Consider the following 18,194-nt stretch of genomic DNA (forward strand, 5'->3'; position numbering starts at 1 on the left):
TTTATATATCTAAACAAAGCATTTGTGATTTTACAATATATGGATCAACAATTATTAGTGATCACCAAAGTGTGCAAAAGACAGTCGATCATGAATGAAGACGGATGTGTGGTTGATCGTTGAATATGCATAATATTATAACTATATCGTCAAGTTTTCAATTTTATACGTTTACTTTGCAGTACTTATTCATGTATGTCTCCATACAGAAGTCGTCACGAAATCGAAAATACGTTAAATTCCGGCGGACTGTTTTAAGATAAACATATAGAAATGGTACGCGCGTGTCTATCCACTCTTCTCCGGATCAATGATGTTACGATGACTGTCTTGAAATCAATGATTTCACACGTAATTGTTTTGTACTTTGTTTAATTATAATAATATACATAACAAATAAGTGGAAAAATTAAATAATATTTATTCAAAGAGAGTGAGAATTAGAAATACACTGTACAACCGCTGAAAATGTAGTACCTAGGTATTAGCTAAAATATCAACTTAAAACTTTTGAAATAATAATATTATTATAGAATAGTTGTTAAAGATTATTATTATAATTATTTATGCGAAATTATCGATACCAATATATGTATATCTATTAAATATCTAAAACGTGCGTACGCATATTGTAACCATAATAATACGTGATATTATATATGACCTGAATATTGGTTTGATAATTAAATTATAATATAATACCAAAGTGACCGTAGGGTATTTCTCACGATATCTATTGGAACTCGCACATAAAAGAACAAAATTATGAGGCCTGGTTTTGGCAAAAAAAGTTTTCAATGTGTTTATAGCTCACTTCAGATCACGTTTAAGCTACATTCAATATTATTTTTCAGCACTTGAGATTAGATTTAGAAATTTGTTCACTATTGACACTTTTAACTTGTGATTTTTAATTAGAAATCAAAACAATTTATTTATAATAAAGCAATTATTTTAAGCCAACTCGAGTTAATCGTCAAATTGACGTCTCGTTCTGAGTCGTTCAGGTGACAATTTTGTGTCTGAACATATCGCAGAAAATTCACGGGATCATATTATAGTCTATAATCTATACTACTTATTTAATATTCCAATAGTTATAACTTATAACGATTGAAGGTACGAAGTTTTTTAGTTTGTATATACTGTTAATTAGTGTTGAGCAACGATATTATTGTGTTTTGATATCGTTCCAATTTTCCCGATATTGTATCGCGATCTCGAAATTTGTTCGATATCGATATCGTATTAAATTATATTTTTATAAGTTTAATTAAATTTAGTATTTTATATTTATTATTGGTACACCAAAATATAATAAATAATATAATAATTCACATTTCCCGGGGACACGTGTACAAACTTTATCAGCTGACAAATATTATTACTTATTCGTTATATTAGTAATGGTTTATTACACAGCACACACATACAATTTACTAAAGCTTAGAATCTAAAGATAAAATTTATTTTTAAAAAAATGATTACATTTTTTATCACGATATATTTAGTGTTTGAAGTATGAAATATTTCTTGTGAAATATTTCACAAAAACGTGAAACATTGAAATTTTTTCTATAAATATTAATGATGGTTATTTATCAACTATTAATTATATAATCTAAAAGTTTTAGGTAAAATCATTGAAATGAGTACCGTGGTTGATATATTTATACTTTATTGGGTCTTTTTTTTCGACTATTTATAGTATTATAGCGAAACTTGGTTTTTTTCCTAGGAAATGACTTATTGTCGACGACGTTGACAAACAATGTATCATGTATGATGGTACTATTATTAAGACATAAACATAAGTGTAATATTTTTATTATACTGTTATTGACGGTCAATGCTTTATTATCGTAATCTAAACGTTGTAATTTAGGTATACGTTTATAATTATGTATAACAAGTAAATATACGTGGACACATGGTTTATTATTATAAAATTATAACTATTATGATGTAGTATATAGTAGGTATGTATTAGTGTAGGTATACAAATTTAATATTTAGGTACTGATTTATCATAAATTATAATATCAATCATTATTAGTCATTAGTTTACCAACGTTTATCCAGTGCTCAGTTATAAATTTATAATACTGAAATATTTCACAATTTTAAATTTCATGAAATTTTCAAACAACATTTTAACAAAATATATCATACAATTATAAAACGATATCGGTGTTAAAAATGTGTTACAATATCGGTATCGTATCGAATTATCAATATCGTTGCCCATCACTACTGTTAATAGTGATCCATGAGTTTCAATGAAGATCTACAATGATGTATTTTGATACTGTTTTTAATCATAACCGAGAAAAAATCCTTATAGTACTGCACACGCGTGATATTAAGTTAGAGTTACACCACAATCATAAATAATTGTATAAAAAAAATCAATTTATGTTTTTCTTTTTTACATTTTAGTTGTCATATAAAACATATACTAAACATACTTAACATTGAAGTATCTACGCTAATGTGATTTTTATCGATAGAAGTCTAAACTATATATAATATCTGATTAACAACGAACCGCGAAAATGACACGTTTCTCATCGTATTGCCTGTCTCTGTAAAAGACATCAGTTTTGGAGCTGGTGAAAATATTTATGATACATGTATGATGCGTTTAGTTAAAATGCAAACGATGGACGAAAACAGAATGTCAAATTAATTTTCTATATGACGCCGTTTTCGGTTCGCGCGAAGACAAAGAATAGTCCCTTATAATAATTCGATTATAATAATAATAATAGAATGAATTGTCGCATTTTTGAATAGACCGCATAAAACCATTTGCCGATCAAATAATATATTATATACTCATTATATCAGTGTGTCCTCTCCGCGGCAATCAATGATAGCATAATATACTACGTATAGATATATATATATTTAGTTAGTGATTGCAAAACGTGTACAACAAAATAATAGCCGTGTTCTATATTGACAATTCACTATATTATACGGTCGGGGCAGTATAGTACGTATAATACGTTTATACCAATAAAAGAAAACCATCATGGGCAAATCAAATGTTGATAGGAAATTTATTCTACGCATAATATTCATTCACTAACCTATTCATAGGTAGAAGCTAAACGAGAACTTGTCGAATAAAAAAAACTAATACATTTTTAATAAAAAAAACTGCACCATGTAAGCATTTCATAACTTTGGGATTGGGGAGTAGACGACATTGGTAAATTTATTTTTATATATTTGTGTTTTAATGAAAAATTCGTGATATAATATTATATAATAACAGAAAAATTATACTAGTCATTTCTAAAGGCAATAGATTTTAAATAATGCACATAATTTATATTTTCATTAAAAAGATCCTATTATGTCATAAAATACATTATTGATTCGAGGATAATATTTTGAAAATTATGTTATATAATAATATAATATACCGAATATTTTTCCGTCTATATGTAAATATTTTAATTAAATATTCAATAATATTATAAGTTATAGTGGAATGTTTTAAGGTTTTTAATTAATATTTGTTTAATATAAATAGTAATATAAATAATAAATATCGTATATTATAATTTTAATTTAACTTTAAAAGTTCAAAATAATAACAATTGTACACATAAATTATAATATAAATAATATTATAATGCATAAATTATAATGAACTATTAAATCAAAATGGTTTATTTTATCATCATTCATCCCAGAGATAGTATGGTTTTTTTGTTAGTGTCCATTTGTGAATGTCAACATCAACGTAATTTCAATTTTTGAGGCTTTTACGTTATTCTTGTGCATTATTCACAATAATATTCTATCATGAGCTGGTTGGTTTATAATAGAATATAATCGATTTTGTCGATGTAGGTGTTCAGATTAATGTTGGAAGAATGTTTGTCATTTATCTTTTATTATTACTAATAATTATATTATCGGACTATTACACCTGAAGACTTTATTCGATATGAATTTTTGAATTGATGCTACGTTACTCTATTAAGTATTTACCACGTTACAATGGAAAATATACCGATTGATGAATAATTAACAATTTTAAGATAAGTAAACATTTTATACATTTTTTTAATCAAATATTATTAACTAACATTATTTTACTATTCATAATGAATTTTGTATAATTTTTATATTTTAGTATCATCGCTAAATATATTCTTAGATACTTAAAAAAAAATATATATTATTATAATTTTTTTTAATTCGATAATCAATATTTGTGTGTTTTTATAATTCAGACTAAAATTTAAAAATATGTAATACCTACCTAATTGTAATTGATTGGTTTTAAAAAATTTAAATATTGGTGTTGAACACATATGAAAATATAGGTACACTCAACACACTAGTAAAAAAATAATATCATATAATTGAACTAAATGTACCTATGTACAAATATATATTGCATCATATTGTCTCTTAACACTTACGGATTTCTTACAGTTAACTAACTTTTGTCATTTAACTCATGTATAGAAAGCCATCATAAGCAGCTAATCATTTCAAATATTGTCTTCATTGCTTTTCTCCGGTAATGTTTACTTTTACTTTTAACCGAAGAATATTTTCATTTAACATCATCACAATATGTCTCAGAAGACGACACATAAAATGTTCCGGTCCGTCACCATTATTCATGCATTCGACCGTTCATATTTTGATTTGTTACATTCCCAAGGTCCTATTACTTATGCATTCAACACGTGTTTCCGCGTTCATAAACAATGCCGTTATTTAATAGAAATTATCCATAGAAAAGTGAAATAATAAATAAATTTTTTTTATTGTAATATAAGGTATTATTTAGTTTTCCGTTATCTTTTAAATAATAGTGAAACGGACCAAAACAATCAACGTATATAATTTTAAAATGTTATCATAGTTATTTTTATTATTACCTATATATTATAATAATATAATAATACTACATTTTTTTGTCGTTAAATTCAATTTTTTTTTTTAATAAGTTTGGATTCCTGCTATATACATAAAACTTTCTGCAACACTAATAAATCGGTAACATTTTTATTTTAAATAAAATAAATTCTACTTTTTTTCTTATCATGGGCATTATTGGTACTCTAATTAAATAAAATTAATTAAAAAAAAACATAAAATATTAGTATTATTATAATAATTGTGCAATCAAATTATTATACTGTATAGTATTTTCAATACCTTAATATGTTCACACAGTACAACTTAAAAACGATCAATTTCAAGATTTATATTATAGTGGAGTATTACATAAAACACACTTTTTACTTAAGAAATACTGGTCGTTAGTAGGATTATAATTTAATATCAATTGGATAAGTATTGTATAATATTGATTAACCATCCAATATTTTTATAATAAGTTAAATCTTTAATTTACCTGTGACCAAACAAACATATAATATCTAAATAAAATATAATTATTAATTATATCCTATACAATTTAAAAGATTTAAAGTTTTATGGATCACTTTATTAATAAATTGAAATGATCTACAGTGATTGATGATCTTATATAACAATTTTTAGTAGTGCGACGCGCAATGTGACAAATTTAATCGTCCACTAATTTCACTCTAATTTATCTCTACTATAACTCAATATTATGTTTTATTATATTATAATCTTATCCTAAGGTACAATATTATATGACACAATATAATATTATGCTTATAAGAACTAAAACATATAATAGTTATACCAACAGGCAACAATACATGACATAACGATTTCATTATTTTAAATTTCCTTGATAATGTACATTGGTAGAAATGCATAACATATTGTATTTTTTATTCAAATGACTACATGAAAACTTTAAAAAAAATACGATATATATTCCATTCAATCAAGTAAATACAATAATTTTATATTATTGATCGGATTATCGATATGGATCGGTTTGAAAATATTCAATTTTGCTTAGATTGTAGTTATTACACGTATAACATGTTTAAATATAGTAGGTATGTTCAGTTATAGCAGACAAATTATGAATGAAAATGAAAGTTTTCGAATAAATTATATATAAAAAATAATAATTCGGTTCAAATGAATGTTGGTGAATGGGATACATTCCAATAAGAATGAATCGATTTTGACAGTAAAATGTTTTTTATCGTTTAAAAAGTGACATTGCATTCTTTTTTTATGACAATAAAAAAATATTTAACGGATTAAAATAGAAGTGACAAGTGTGTTTCGAATTATAAAATATTGTAAAAACTACTCGTTCGGATGATGAAAGCAACGGGGTATAGACTATAGATTATTATACATCTCTATACATTTTAACAGCGGGAATAAATATTTGGATCAAAGACCTCATTCCTAGTGGTTGGACTTGAGACAACGATAACTATTTATCTGTTGATATTACAGTAAAAATAATGTTTGAAAATGGTTCTCACATTTTTTTAAAAATTTTAAGTACGAGTCTGAATACGCTATAACCAGTGTTGTACAATAGCTAAGTGAGACACATTCAATATAGATATTTTATCTAATATGTCAAATTAATTGTTACATCAATTGTATTTTATTACCAACGTAACTTATCATTTATTTTATTATTATTAATAGCAATTTTATCTTTATTTTTATGTATTGTTCTTTTTTCATAACGAGTGTTCTTTGTCTGATAGCTGAAACCTTTTTATATCCATCTTAAAATTTACAAAATGATTCTAGTAATGGTTGTTATGGTATTTTTTTAATGAAATTTGTTTTCAAATTATTTTTTCATACTACAGAGATGCACACCACTAATAATATTGTTTTAAATTGTTTATAATAAATAAAAATGTAATACTAGTATAACTAGTTGTGTTGTGTATACATAATATATTTTAACATAGTATTATAATTTGTAATCAGAACAAATGTTTAATAGATAATTTCAATTCTTCAATAAATAGATAAATAACTATTTTTAATAATTTGTTAACAAGTGTGAATCCCTTAGTTGTATTACAAATACTTCACAACATGCGATCAAAGTGATTATGATACGGTGCAATGTATAGGCAAATAGAATATTTATACGTATTAATAATAATTAATAAGTAATAATAAAATACAGTTATACTTTATGTTCAGTTGTGTTATTATAAATAACAATATTTCGTTTGATTTTATAATATCAGCTGGTATAATAGTTAAATTATGTAAAAATGATTTTCTTAACGATTGACTATATTAATATTGTAATCTTTGAAATATTCTTCTCCACTAATATTTATTGTTGTTGATTATGTGAATAAAATGACATAACATTATGCTATTGTGTTCAAAAAAATCTTATTATCTATCAATTACAATATTTTAGTGTTATATTTTGATAGTATTAATAGGAGTATAATGAATACAAATTATAACATTTTCGGTAATGCGTTTCCATGTGAAACTTGTAATTAGATTACATTTATTTATTAACAAAATAAGTGAATTTATATGATTTATGCGGTTATATATTATTGATTAACTGGTGATTGCAGGATAATACTTTGTTAGCTTTAACATAATGTATTAATGTATTATTGATTTGTAATTATTCTTATAATACATCACTTATACAGTTAAAATTCAGGTTTTATATAATTTATCAATATATACACTTTTCATAGAATTATATTGTAAGTAAATAATAGTAAATTTAAAATTATAAAAGCGTCAATAATAATATGCTTTATTGTTATGGTAACAAAATTGAAAATGTAATTCATCTTGAGTTTGAAATAATAAAAACAAGAGTCATACATGTATTATATGTTGCATAAGCCAACACCTTATTTTTCTATAAAAAAAGAATATTATATATTATATTATTATTTAAGAATACATAAAAATAAGGGTTAACGATTTTACAATGACACTCGTGATAACGTGTGTTTCTACTTAGTCCATTTATACATTGAAGTTACGCCCATTATTTATAAGTGTTGCTAATCCAGATACTATTAATCATATATATATACAAAAAAGTTGCGTACCGAGATAAACAAAGCGAGACTAACACAGGAAAAGACAATTTTTTAACTCAATCCAACGTTTAATAAATTATACTCTAATTACATTTTAAGTGTATAGTACATTTTTTTTAATTAATTGCAAAATCTTGCGATTATAATTTTAAAATATATATTGATGATATTTTTAGTTATTAAAACCTTAAATTAAATAATAAAATGTGCTATATTTGTATTGTATCTTAAACAGTAGGGTGCAAAAATATGAATAACAACATTATGTTAATAAAATCTACGATTTAAATTGCGTTTTATTTTTAAACATTTTAAAACGGACCAATAAAATTATAAATCAAATAATAACTATTGAAGATTTTTTGTGATGACTTATTTCGATTGATTACTTGTCGACGTCTCTTTGTTGTCCTCAAAATAATATTATTATTTTTTTATTTATTTTTTTCCCAGTGTAAGTGTATAACCGACAACCGTGTATTTATAAATTTTAAAAATACTAAAATCTATTAGTACAATAATAATAAAAGTTATTAATATTGAACTCATTCCATATTATTATATACGTGTATTTATATTTTAAAATAGTAACACGATTTAAATAATATACTCACATAGGTATCGTAAATAAACAACAATAGATACGGAGAGCCACGAAGGTACCATTAACAATATTTAATTGACACACATACGTTTTGTATGGATCGATTTAAAGTGACACAATATCACATTTGTCGTATTGTTCAATAATATTATATTGACATGAGTTGGTAATTATTTCACTTTGAATGACTTATAATTTTAAATAAAAATATATACATATATATAAATAAATATACCGATGTTAAAGCAAAATAATATAATTATAACAATAATAATAATGACTATTATTTTTTACTATAAATATTGTAAAAATATTTTAATCACATCAGAAATGAGATATTTTGTATTTTTCAGAGATAATTTAATAATAATATGCTGATATTCGTCAGATGCGGTAGCTCCAATTAAAACAAATTTTATTTTATTTTACCTATTAAAAGAAAAATGTCACTGAATGAATTTTATTGTAATAACTGATAACTAATAATTATGAGAATTATATTACATTAAAATTTTATTGTTTTTTTCTTGATAATAATTAAAAATGAACCGCAATTCAGGTCTATAAAAAAACTTAGAATTTTGATTTTAAAAAAATACGTTATTAAAATATGTAATTAATTTGTTGATGTAAAATAAATTAGCTAAACAACAAAAAAAAGTATTGATATGTAATTATATTACAATAAAATAAAAAAATATTATTATGGCCCTACGCAAAGATGAAATTTTTGGGATATTAAAAAATTTCAAAGAGCTCAATGGTACTAACATGTTAAGATTAAAACTAACAATTTTTTTTTATTGTACAACAAATAATTAGTTTCATTGTGTTTCAGTAATATTGAAATTAGCAAATCCTTTAGTTATGAAATGTATACTTCCTTATATACTTAGCAACAGTTAACGCCATACGGAGTAATGTATAGGCAACATGGATTAACTAACATTTTAATTTTTATTCCTTATAGAATTATTATAGGTACTTTAAATGTAATTTATGCATTATAATTGATATTCATATTATACAGTTTCTCAGAATAATTATTATCTTGATGTTATAATGCTATTTTAAATAACGGGTTCAAGAACGAACGATTTTAGTGATATTTTAGTAATTCATATTTTATATTATAAAAAGCTAATTTAATAATAATATAGTATAATTCTGCGGAGATTGCCTAAGCAGATTTTTTTCAAGAGTTATGTTAATATATTGTTTTTTGACCAATTTAAGGTAAAAATAGCACGCTAATAATTTAATTTTAAAGCGATTATCGTCCTTATTAAACGCATGTAATGTAATCATACTAGCTTCCGCCTGAGTGCCCAACATCCAATCACTGTGTCCTGTTGTGCGTATTTAATTTTAATTTTGTTATTTCTCCTTGTAAGAATTAATGCTTAATTAATATTATACATAACTAATTGTATACAATGTTTCAAAAAAAAAAAAATAAAAATACGGTTATTCTAACTGATACAAAATAAAAAATATAAATAAATATTTTTGAATGTTTTACATATTAAGTGTACTGTTTAATATCAAGTTAAAATAGATTGTAGATAATTATTCATAATTAAACCGTCACACTTGGTTTGTATAATATTAATGTTTTAAGGAATTACGCTTTAAATAAAGGTAGTAAGAATCTATACTTTTGATGCAAATACTTATATGAATATATTGGAATTGTTTTATGACTAGCCATAATATAATACATAATATAGTGATTTAACTTTTAGTAAAATATTATCATTATTTCAAAAAGTATGAAAATTAAAAAAGTTGATAATTAGTGTTAATCATAATAACATTGACTATTATAAATATGTATAACCAATAGTAATAAATAATAGGAATTTAGAGAAGAGGAATAGGTTGACATAGATTTGCCTAGAAAAATGTCTATCCACTACTCTGCTAATGTAAACTTTAATTACTTAAAAATTATAACTATAATAAAATACTCGTTTAAAACATGACTTTTATACGAAATGCCAAGAAAATATCTTTTTTAATAAAAGGAATTAAAAAGTGGGCAAGTAGGTTACCTCTTACTACTGTAGAGTAGGTGCTGAATAATATACATTGTCAACATATTTTTTTATTTAAGAATTCAATGATAAATCATTGCAAACAAAAAATAATATTTAGTGGATTGACTTTATATCAGTTTTTAGTTACTTAGTACCTATACTTTATTATAATATATTTATATTGCTATTATATTAATTTTTTTACTGTTACATGGTAATACGTCTAATCGTACAGAATTAATTTTTGTCGAAAACATTATATATACCTAAAAATAATTTATTAAATTGTATATTTGTTTATTGTACTCGTATATATCAGATTCTATAGCTGTGTTAATAATAATATTATGTTCTTGGTGTAATAAAACTTATTAAATAATTTAAAAAAAAATCATTATGTATTGTAAGATATTATATTATAATATTATACATTTTTCAAGTCCCACAAATAATATTTTTGAATTAATATAAAAGTATTTAAACTCTTATTTTTCATTTGAATACAATTTAATCACAAAAAAAAAAAAAAAAAATTAAACTTATAGAATTTTTGGAGTTTTGGGTATCAGTATGAACTATACTTACGAGAAATATTGTATTAAATTGTCGAGTCTTAGTCATAAAAATTTAAATTATTCATGGTTTTGTGTGATTACAATTTTTGTGATTTTGACGAATTTTTTAAACATTTTGGACTTTGAACAATTATAAAAATAAATCGTATGTTTGTATATATTTTGTATATTTTTAAATAATTGCTATAAGAAAAACTTATACGGGATATTTTAATAAATTATTAACGTTTGTGAAGAAACTTAAAAAATTTTATCAGTAAGTAAACTAAAAAAAAAAAAAAAATAAATAAATTGTAAATACATATTATATTAAGTAAAATTCAGTCCGAGTATCAGTTTTTAAATTCATTGAGTATGCAAAATCATGATTATAGTAACAGTGGAATGTTTAAAGTTTTTATGATTCATAATTTTTGAATTATAACAAAAAAACCAAAATCGTTTGATCAACAATTGTTATTTTATGCATGAGTATCCAATTTAATCATAATTTAAACTTTAGACATTCATAAAATGTGTCTTATTTTTTTTTTAATTCTTTTGAGCAAAATCTTGGGAAATATGAGGAATCTTGTATAACATTTTCAAATTCTAGTTATGTAGATTAAAAATTGTATTATAATTTTTATCGTAGATTTCAGTGATTTTAATTTCAAACGCTTATAAGATTATTGTGAATTTATACGTTAAACTATGTTTTGTAATTGCGGTACTAAAAACTCGCGGGTAATATTGTAAATATTTTTTTACTTAATAATTATCAAGCTTATTGAAAAAATTTAAAAATTACATCAGTCAAAAAAGGTTAATGATATTATTTTTTATTATACGAGTACATTATATTAATAAATTACATAAATTCATGTAATTTAAATAATATATAGATATTTAGAATAAAAATGAATTTATTTTTCGATCTCTAAATTTTTTTAAAAGTATTAATTGCTACTATCGTCAACGACTATTAAAACTAAAATATAAATCAAAAATTCAATAACAACACAATATCATCAAATAAATTACTTGAGTCGTTTCTAATATGAAATAAATCCAAACTAATATTGACTGATTTCTATTATAATATTATACTTATACCTTTGTTGCAGGTACTGAAATCTGTCGAATGATTTTTAGAAATTTGTAACGATTGATAATGACCCAATTAATTTTTTTTTGGACTATTCGTGTACCTACATGATAAGAACCGTAGGTATATTTTAACCACCCCTACATTCAAAATTAATATATTGATTATTCGCATAATCGGCATGTTCTTTTTCTAATAATTTAACACAGTATCCGCGCGTTTGTTTCCGTTTCCTGTTACTGTAACAACTTTATTGTACAAACAGTCTACAACTCCGTTTCACTGTGGGAAAAATCATCAAATCAATATGACCAATAGCTACGCGGACATAACACTTTTTTTCTTCGAGTTATCTTATAATTTATACACGTTAAACAGTGTGTTCACTGTACGTATAATATTATGATATAGGTGTATAGAAATAAAAATATGTGAAAGTTCTCAGACGTCTACTTGGGGTTATTTCGTTTAAAACGAGGTATGGATTACGGTGATCTGAATCGTACGACTCTATCGTAAAATATCGGTATATACGCGCGACTCGTTATATCGTCGTCGATTCCGCGCGAGACCAATCTTCGGTAGGTACTCGAAACAAATCGGATACGGGTTAGGTCTCCGATATTATAATAATATGTTTATGTTACCATAATCATGATTATCATGATGTGTAAAATTATAATAATAATAATGGTATATTATAGTGTACGCGCGTCCAGCTGTTTCGAGTCGACTTGCATACTATATTGTAATATAATAATAATATACCTAAGAATATGGCGCGTCAAATTAATATTTACGTACCTACGTTTGTTTGATTCGAACACGTATTGCCGGCTCGGCTGTATCCCGTTAAATAACGAGAACTACATGATTTCAATACGTCCAGCACCTCGTTCGAAACGCCATTAACGCTGACCTACAAATCCTCGATTAAAAATAATTATAAGGTGTACGTATTATAATATATTATATTATTTATCGAGTCTTATAGTTAACGAGTTTTATCATACTTTTTTTTTTTCATTAATATTGTAGTAATATAATTTTACGACCCTAATAAAATTTAATATTTTCGCAGGCGATGTGACGTATCAATTAAGGTACTCATTTTATTTTGCTTTATCGTACCTACATGACTCTTTGCAACTTTTCAAAGCCAATATAGGCAATAGTTCCGAAATCGTTTTTCATTTTTCACTTCGTCGCGGAGACTAGACTATTAACGATAATATGTTTACGTCGTGAAATGCGCGTCGTCATCGCCTGATTTACGAACACATTACACATTACATGCAACGATACAGTATTATGCGTTGCTCGTTATTGTCGAACACGACATGTTTGTTTTATGACTATATTATATTATGTACAATTTAAAAGTTTCTCATTGATTAAATACGTTATTCAATTAATATCGACAATTGAATTTCTATTGCACACATTTCGAGCTGTATATTAGTTATATTATGGCCGGTACGTGGCCGGCCGATGTTTTATACCCGTTCGGAGACCTCATGAATAAAACATAAATTTGAGAAATTTGTATAATAGTATACATATCGCGGCGCTGTGCGATTAATGACACATATTTGATCGCGTCGTATTATATGCCCAACACGAGAAAATATGTAATGTGATGAGCTACATCAACGTGTTTAGTTCACGTGTAAGACTCATCGCGTTTAATATTAATATTATACACCATTGACTCCGCGGCAACCGCGGTATATTCGATGTGGAACGGACAGTAGTATTGTGGGATATGTTATCGGCGAGTCAAATAAATGAACACAAAGTTTTTCGAAAACATCAAAATATAGTATGAACGTTTCAAACAGTGTTGAAATAAATCAATATAAATATTATATAAATAATAAATAAATAATGTACAAATAAGTTTAATGAGCGTTTCTGTGTAGTGTAGCTCGCGTTTCGATGGCTCGTTTGAACTTTGATTGTCGTCGGGGTTTTAGTGTGAACTGCACCGCCGGTATTACACGATGTTGGTGTAGGTATATGTGATGATGATATTATCATATACGTCGTCAACTCGAGAACTTCCACTAGAAACGATACCAAAAAAACGAAAAGTTATATTATATAAGCGTGACAGCGCAGAGACACATTTGCAGCAGATGTCGCAAAGGCCGGGCCGGAAACTCACGTTTGGCATGTGCGTTTATTGAGAAGTCTGCGGTGCTTGGGCGCTGTAGGCCATTTGTTGGGAGTCGATGCTGCGTCCCCAACCGCTGCCGCTTGATGAACCACCTCCGTAGCCACCGCCGTATCCGCCGGATGGGATGTCGGCAGCGCCGGCACTACCGTATGAGTCGTGTCCTCCGTGAACTTCGTGGTGGTGTTGTGGGATCACCTCGTATGTGACGGTCTTCTCGTGTTGTTTGCTGAGAATCTTTTGCAGGACAACGATCAAGGACAGGACCAAAGCGATCTTGCCGAACAACAAAGCCTTACCGGCGATCAGGGCAATCTTACCGATGGCGAATGGAAGGATGGCGGCCATTTTGATCTTGAGGAGGGTCAACAGATGCAGGAGCACGTGCTTGCTCTTCTTCTCTGTAAAAACACGAGGAAACGGATTGAGTATAATAGTATCGAATACGCGGGCGACGAAAATATCATTAGGAGAGACCTAGATATATTGGGTTATGGTATATCGTGGTACAAGCGGTAACGTTATTGTTTCGAGCGGGCCCCGCGTAATCGGAAACGCGAAAGATCGACCGAGGCGAAGATCGGCATTCAGTGGTTTCGGCGTACGTGTGTGTGTGTGTGTGCGTGCGCACGTCGTTTTATCAATATCGCATTACGGATTCACGGCCCGATGACCGCGACGGCCGCGGTCGTGTGTTTTTCATCCGCTGGCGAGCCGCCGACGGGTATCGCGTTCCTATTGCTCGTGGGCGCAGGCAGGGGTTGAGCACTTTCTAAAACCGGTTTTTCGTGCGGCACGACAACGTTTTCTTCGTCGCCGTTTGCCGCGAGAACTTTGGTGCGCGGGGGGGTGTTTATTTCGATTTATTCGTGTGTCCGACTGTTGTTTTATTGTTAATACAAAGAGAAAGAAGACACGGTGTCGTGGGAGTGCGTGGAAAACGAGATTCTCGCGAGATTTGATTGACGCGTAGAAAGTCGTATCCGCGGCCGATCTATAATAATATGTATCATTACTACTGTTCAGGTATATATGCAGGTACTAATACAACTGCACTACTGGATCAGACTACATCTGTGTGTTATTAAATCGAGCCGGTCGACGGTCGGGTTTTTTTTATCGAAAAACAACATGTGCGCACTATAATAATAATAATAATAAACAAGACCGGAATGTGGGTTGATTGACTCTCGGGAATCGGGTCAGTAAGGACACCGCGGCGGGTGAGCGTCAACTGTCGTTCCGGGCCGATCTGACGGCTGGCCGCGGGTCGTTTACGGAAGTTGTTGCGGACGGAAAACGCGAGCCCGTTTCTTCTCCGGCGGTCACCGCACCGCTACGATATTATTACCACAGTCGTAATTATATTATCGTCATCATCGCTGTTATTATTATCGTTATCGCCGTGCTGTATAACTACCGTTTACACCGTACGGACGCCCGAGGGCCAGCGGGTGTCGTCGTCGTCCTCGTCGTCGACGGCTATTCGTTTGCCGAGTCACCCCGACGCGTGTACGAACCGTTTATCTCGTTTGATACATTATGTTATTATCTATTTATTTATTTATTTTGATCGATGTATAAAAATATAACAACTGCGCTGTAGCCGACCCGTTATTGAGTATGTCAAAATATGTGGCTTCGATATAAACGGTCGAAACGTTATTATCGATTATAAATAACGCGCAAAGCTATAAACACGAATACAGTTAAGTCATCCATAATATTGTATCGAACGAAATGAGTTTGATAATATCAATCAAATTAGAAAAACTTTAAACTCTCACGTTTACCGAGTTAACTGTAATGATAATATTTGTTTGTATTCGCCGCATATTGAACAACTCTCATTGGTACAAATTATTTTATAACACGTATATCTTATTAGCTATCGTTAAAAATATATCAATCGACATTAACGACGGTTAGTTATAGTTTTCAGATCAATAAAACGATAAAATACAGTTGAATTTAACCAATAAGTATCTATAGCAAGATATTGTAACTGTTAAACTTACTAAAAATATAGCCGGTTATAAATATTTTAGAAATATTAAATGATTAAATATCGAATAATTGAAATTATAGTCCCGTATCTATACAATAATGACTATATAATATTTACGATTCGTAAGCTTTGAAGGCTGGGAAATGCATGTTTATGCGATATTTAAGTTTATTTATTTTTATTATTAGCGCCGTTCTAAACACCGCGTTGTCTTAATGATTATCAGAATATTATTATAGTATTATGAACTTACTCTTCTTGATTCCACGGTTTTCTTCGGACGAGTCAACTTCTTCGTCGTCTCCGATCAATTGGCTGACCATATCGCTGATGGACTTTCCAGTTCTGGACACGGCGTTGACCATATCGGCTCCCTTGATGTCGACCTTGATGGAGTGTTCGTTCAAATAACGTACGACGCGTTTGACGACCAGGGATTCCATGTCCTTGGGTTGTTCATCTCCACCGTCCAATGATCGTGGGGCACCGTCTCCTGGGCTTCCAGCGGACCTGACCACTGTCACTCCTTGGGTCAAGTTTATCTCGTCCTTGTTTAATGCCTTGTCGACGTAAGCGAATAACTTGTACTTGATGCATGACACGGAGCCTTTGTTAATGCAGTCGCTGTAGATGCCTTCCAATAAATCCTCTTTAGCCTGAATGGAGTTGTGGCCGACGGATTGGGAGTCCATACCGGATGGTAAGCTCCATGCCCATCCGACGGTCAAAAATAAGCAAAAACATATCCTCAAGGAGTTCATGGTTGATGAGTAGGTAGAGTTTGTGTTGGGACCGCACTGAAGTCTGAAAAGCACACGATGTGACGCCCCGAAACCCAAAAACTGTATGATAGGTAGGACGACAGTAGCCGATGTTTATATACCGGGCCCCCACTTCGTAGTACCGGGCTCTTCGACCACTTTTCGACGCCGCCGTTCTGGACCCCCGGAAGATGATGGACTTTCTCTATCTACCGGTTACCGGCTCCTTCCTTTCGCATTCTACAAACACACACACAAGCGGCATATATTTTTGATGTTCTCAATGAACTCTGTGGTATTATCGCTATTATTATTACTATTATTTTAAACACCATATATGCTAATTTCAATATTAACTTGTATTGCTAATAACGACTTGGTAAAATTTCAACGGAATGTATAATGTTTGATATTTCATGGTTCGCTACAACACGAATTGACATCGTTTACAATTTTCGTAGTCTTAGCGTATAATTTTCACATTATAGTAAAGCTATACGAATTTTCAATTTATTATGAAAATAACAAAATTTAATTTAAACTCCAGTATCATATTTTAATACATAAGATCGAATCAAATGATCATTGGAACTATGTACTTAATGCATTAATATATTATTATATACTTAATTAAAAACTGCTTGAAAATATTTTAAACTATATTTTTTTGAATATTTTTTAAATTCATAGTTTTGTATATTTTTAAATCAAACAAAATACTTCAAATTGTGTTTATTCAATTACATATTATTTATGCATTTTATAGTTAGTAATTTTGCCCAAAAAAAGTATATTAACATAAGATTTAACCACTTAAATAAAAATAAAAATAAATTATTAGCAAATTAATAAAGTTTTAATGTTTATTTCACAATTGTTATTTTTATTAAAAAGAATTAAAGTGGTTAAAAAAAAAATTCTTTATTTAGACGTTGATGACAAATTGGTCT

General features: G+C 28.1%; 1 protein-coding gene across 1 annotated transcript; it reads right to left on the reverse strand.

The window, feature by feature from the left end:
- Positions 1-14,098: 14,098 nt before the first annotated feature.
- On the reverse strand, positions 14,099-17,344 carry LOC132920477 (uncharacterized). The gene is made up of 3 exons (XM_060982889.1): positions 16,737-17,344; positions 14,467-14,876; positions 14,099-14,365 (listed from the first exon to the last, which is right to left on the reverse strand). The coding sequence occupies exons 1-2, from the start codon at positions 17,242-17,244 to the stop codon at positions 14,482-14,484; spliced, it is 903 nt and encodes a 300-aa protein (XP_060838872.1). The 5' UTR covers positions 17,245-17,344; the 3' UTR covers positions 14,099-14,365; positions 14,467-14,481.
- Between the last annotated feature and the right edge of the window lie 850 nt (positions 17,345-18,194).

This window comes from Rhopalosiphum padi, chromosome 2 (genome assembly GCF_020882245.1).
Source record: "Rhopalosiphum padi isolate XX-2018 chromosome 2, ASM2088224v1, whole genome shotgun sequence".
NCBI lineage: Eukaryota > Metazoa > Arthropoda > Insecta > Hemiptera > Aphididae > Rhopalosiphum > Rhopalosiphum padi.

Excerpts from the sequence above, each read along its gene's own strand:
- LOC132920477 (XM_060982889.1), bottom strand. The coding sequence starts at position 17,244 with ATGAACTCCTTGAGGATATGTTTTTGCTTATTTTTGACCGTCGGATGG. Across the intron at positions 14,877-16,736 it reads AAACCGTGGAATCAAGAAGA|AGAAGAAGAGCAAGCACGTG; the intron begins GTAAGTTCATAA and ends GTGTTTTTACAG.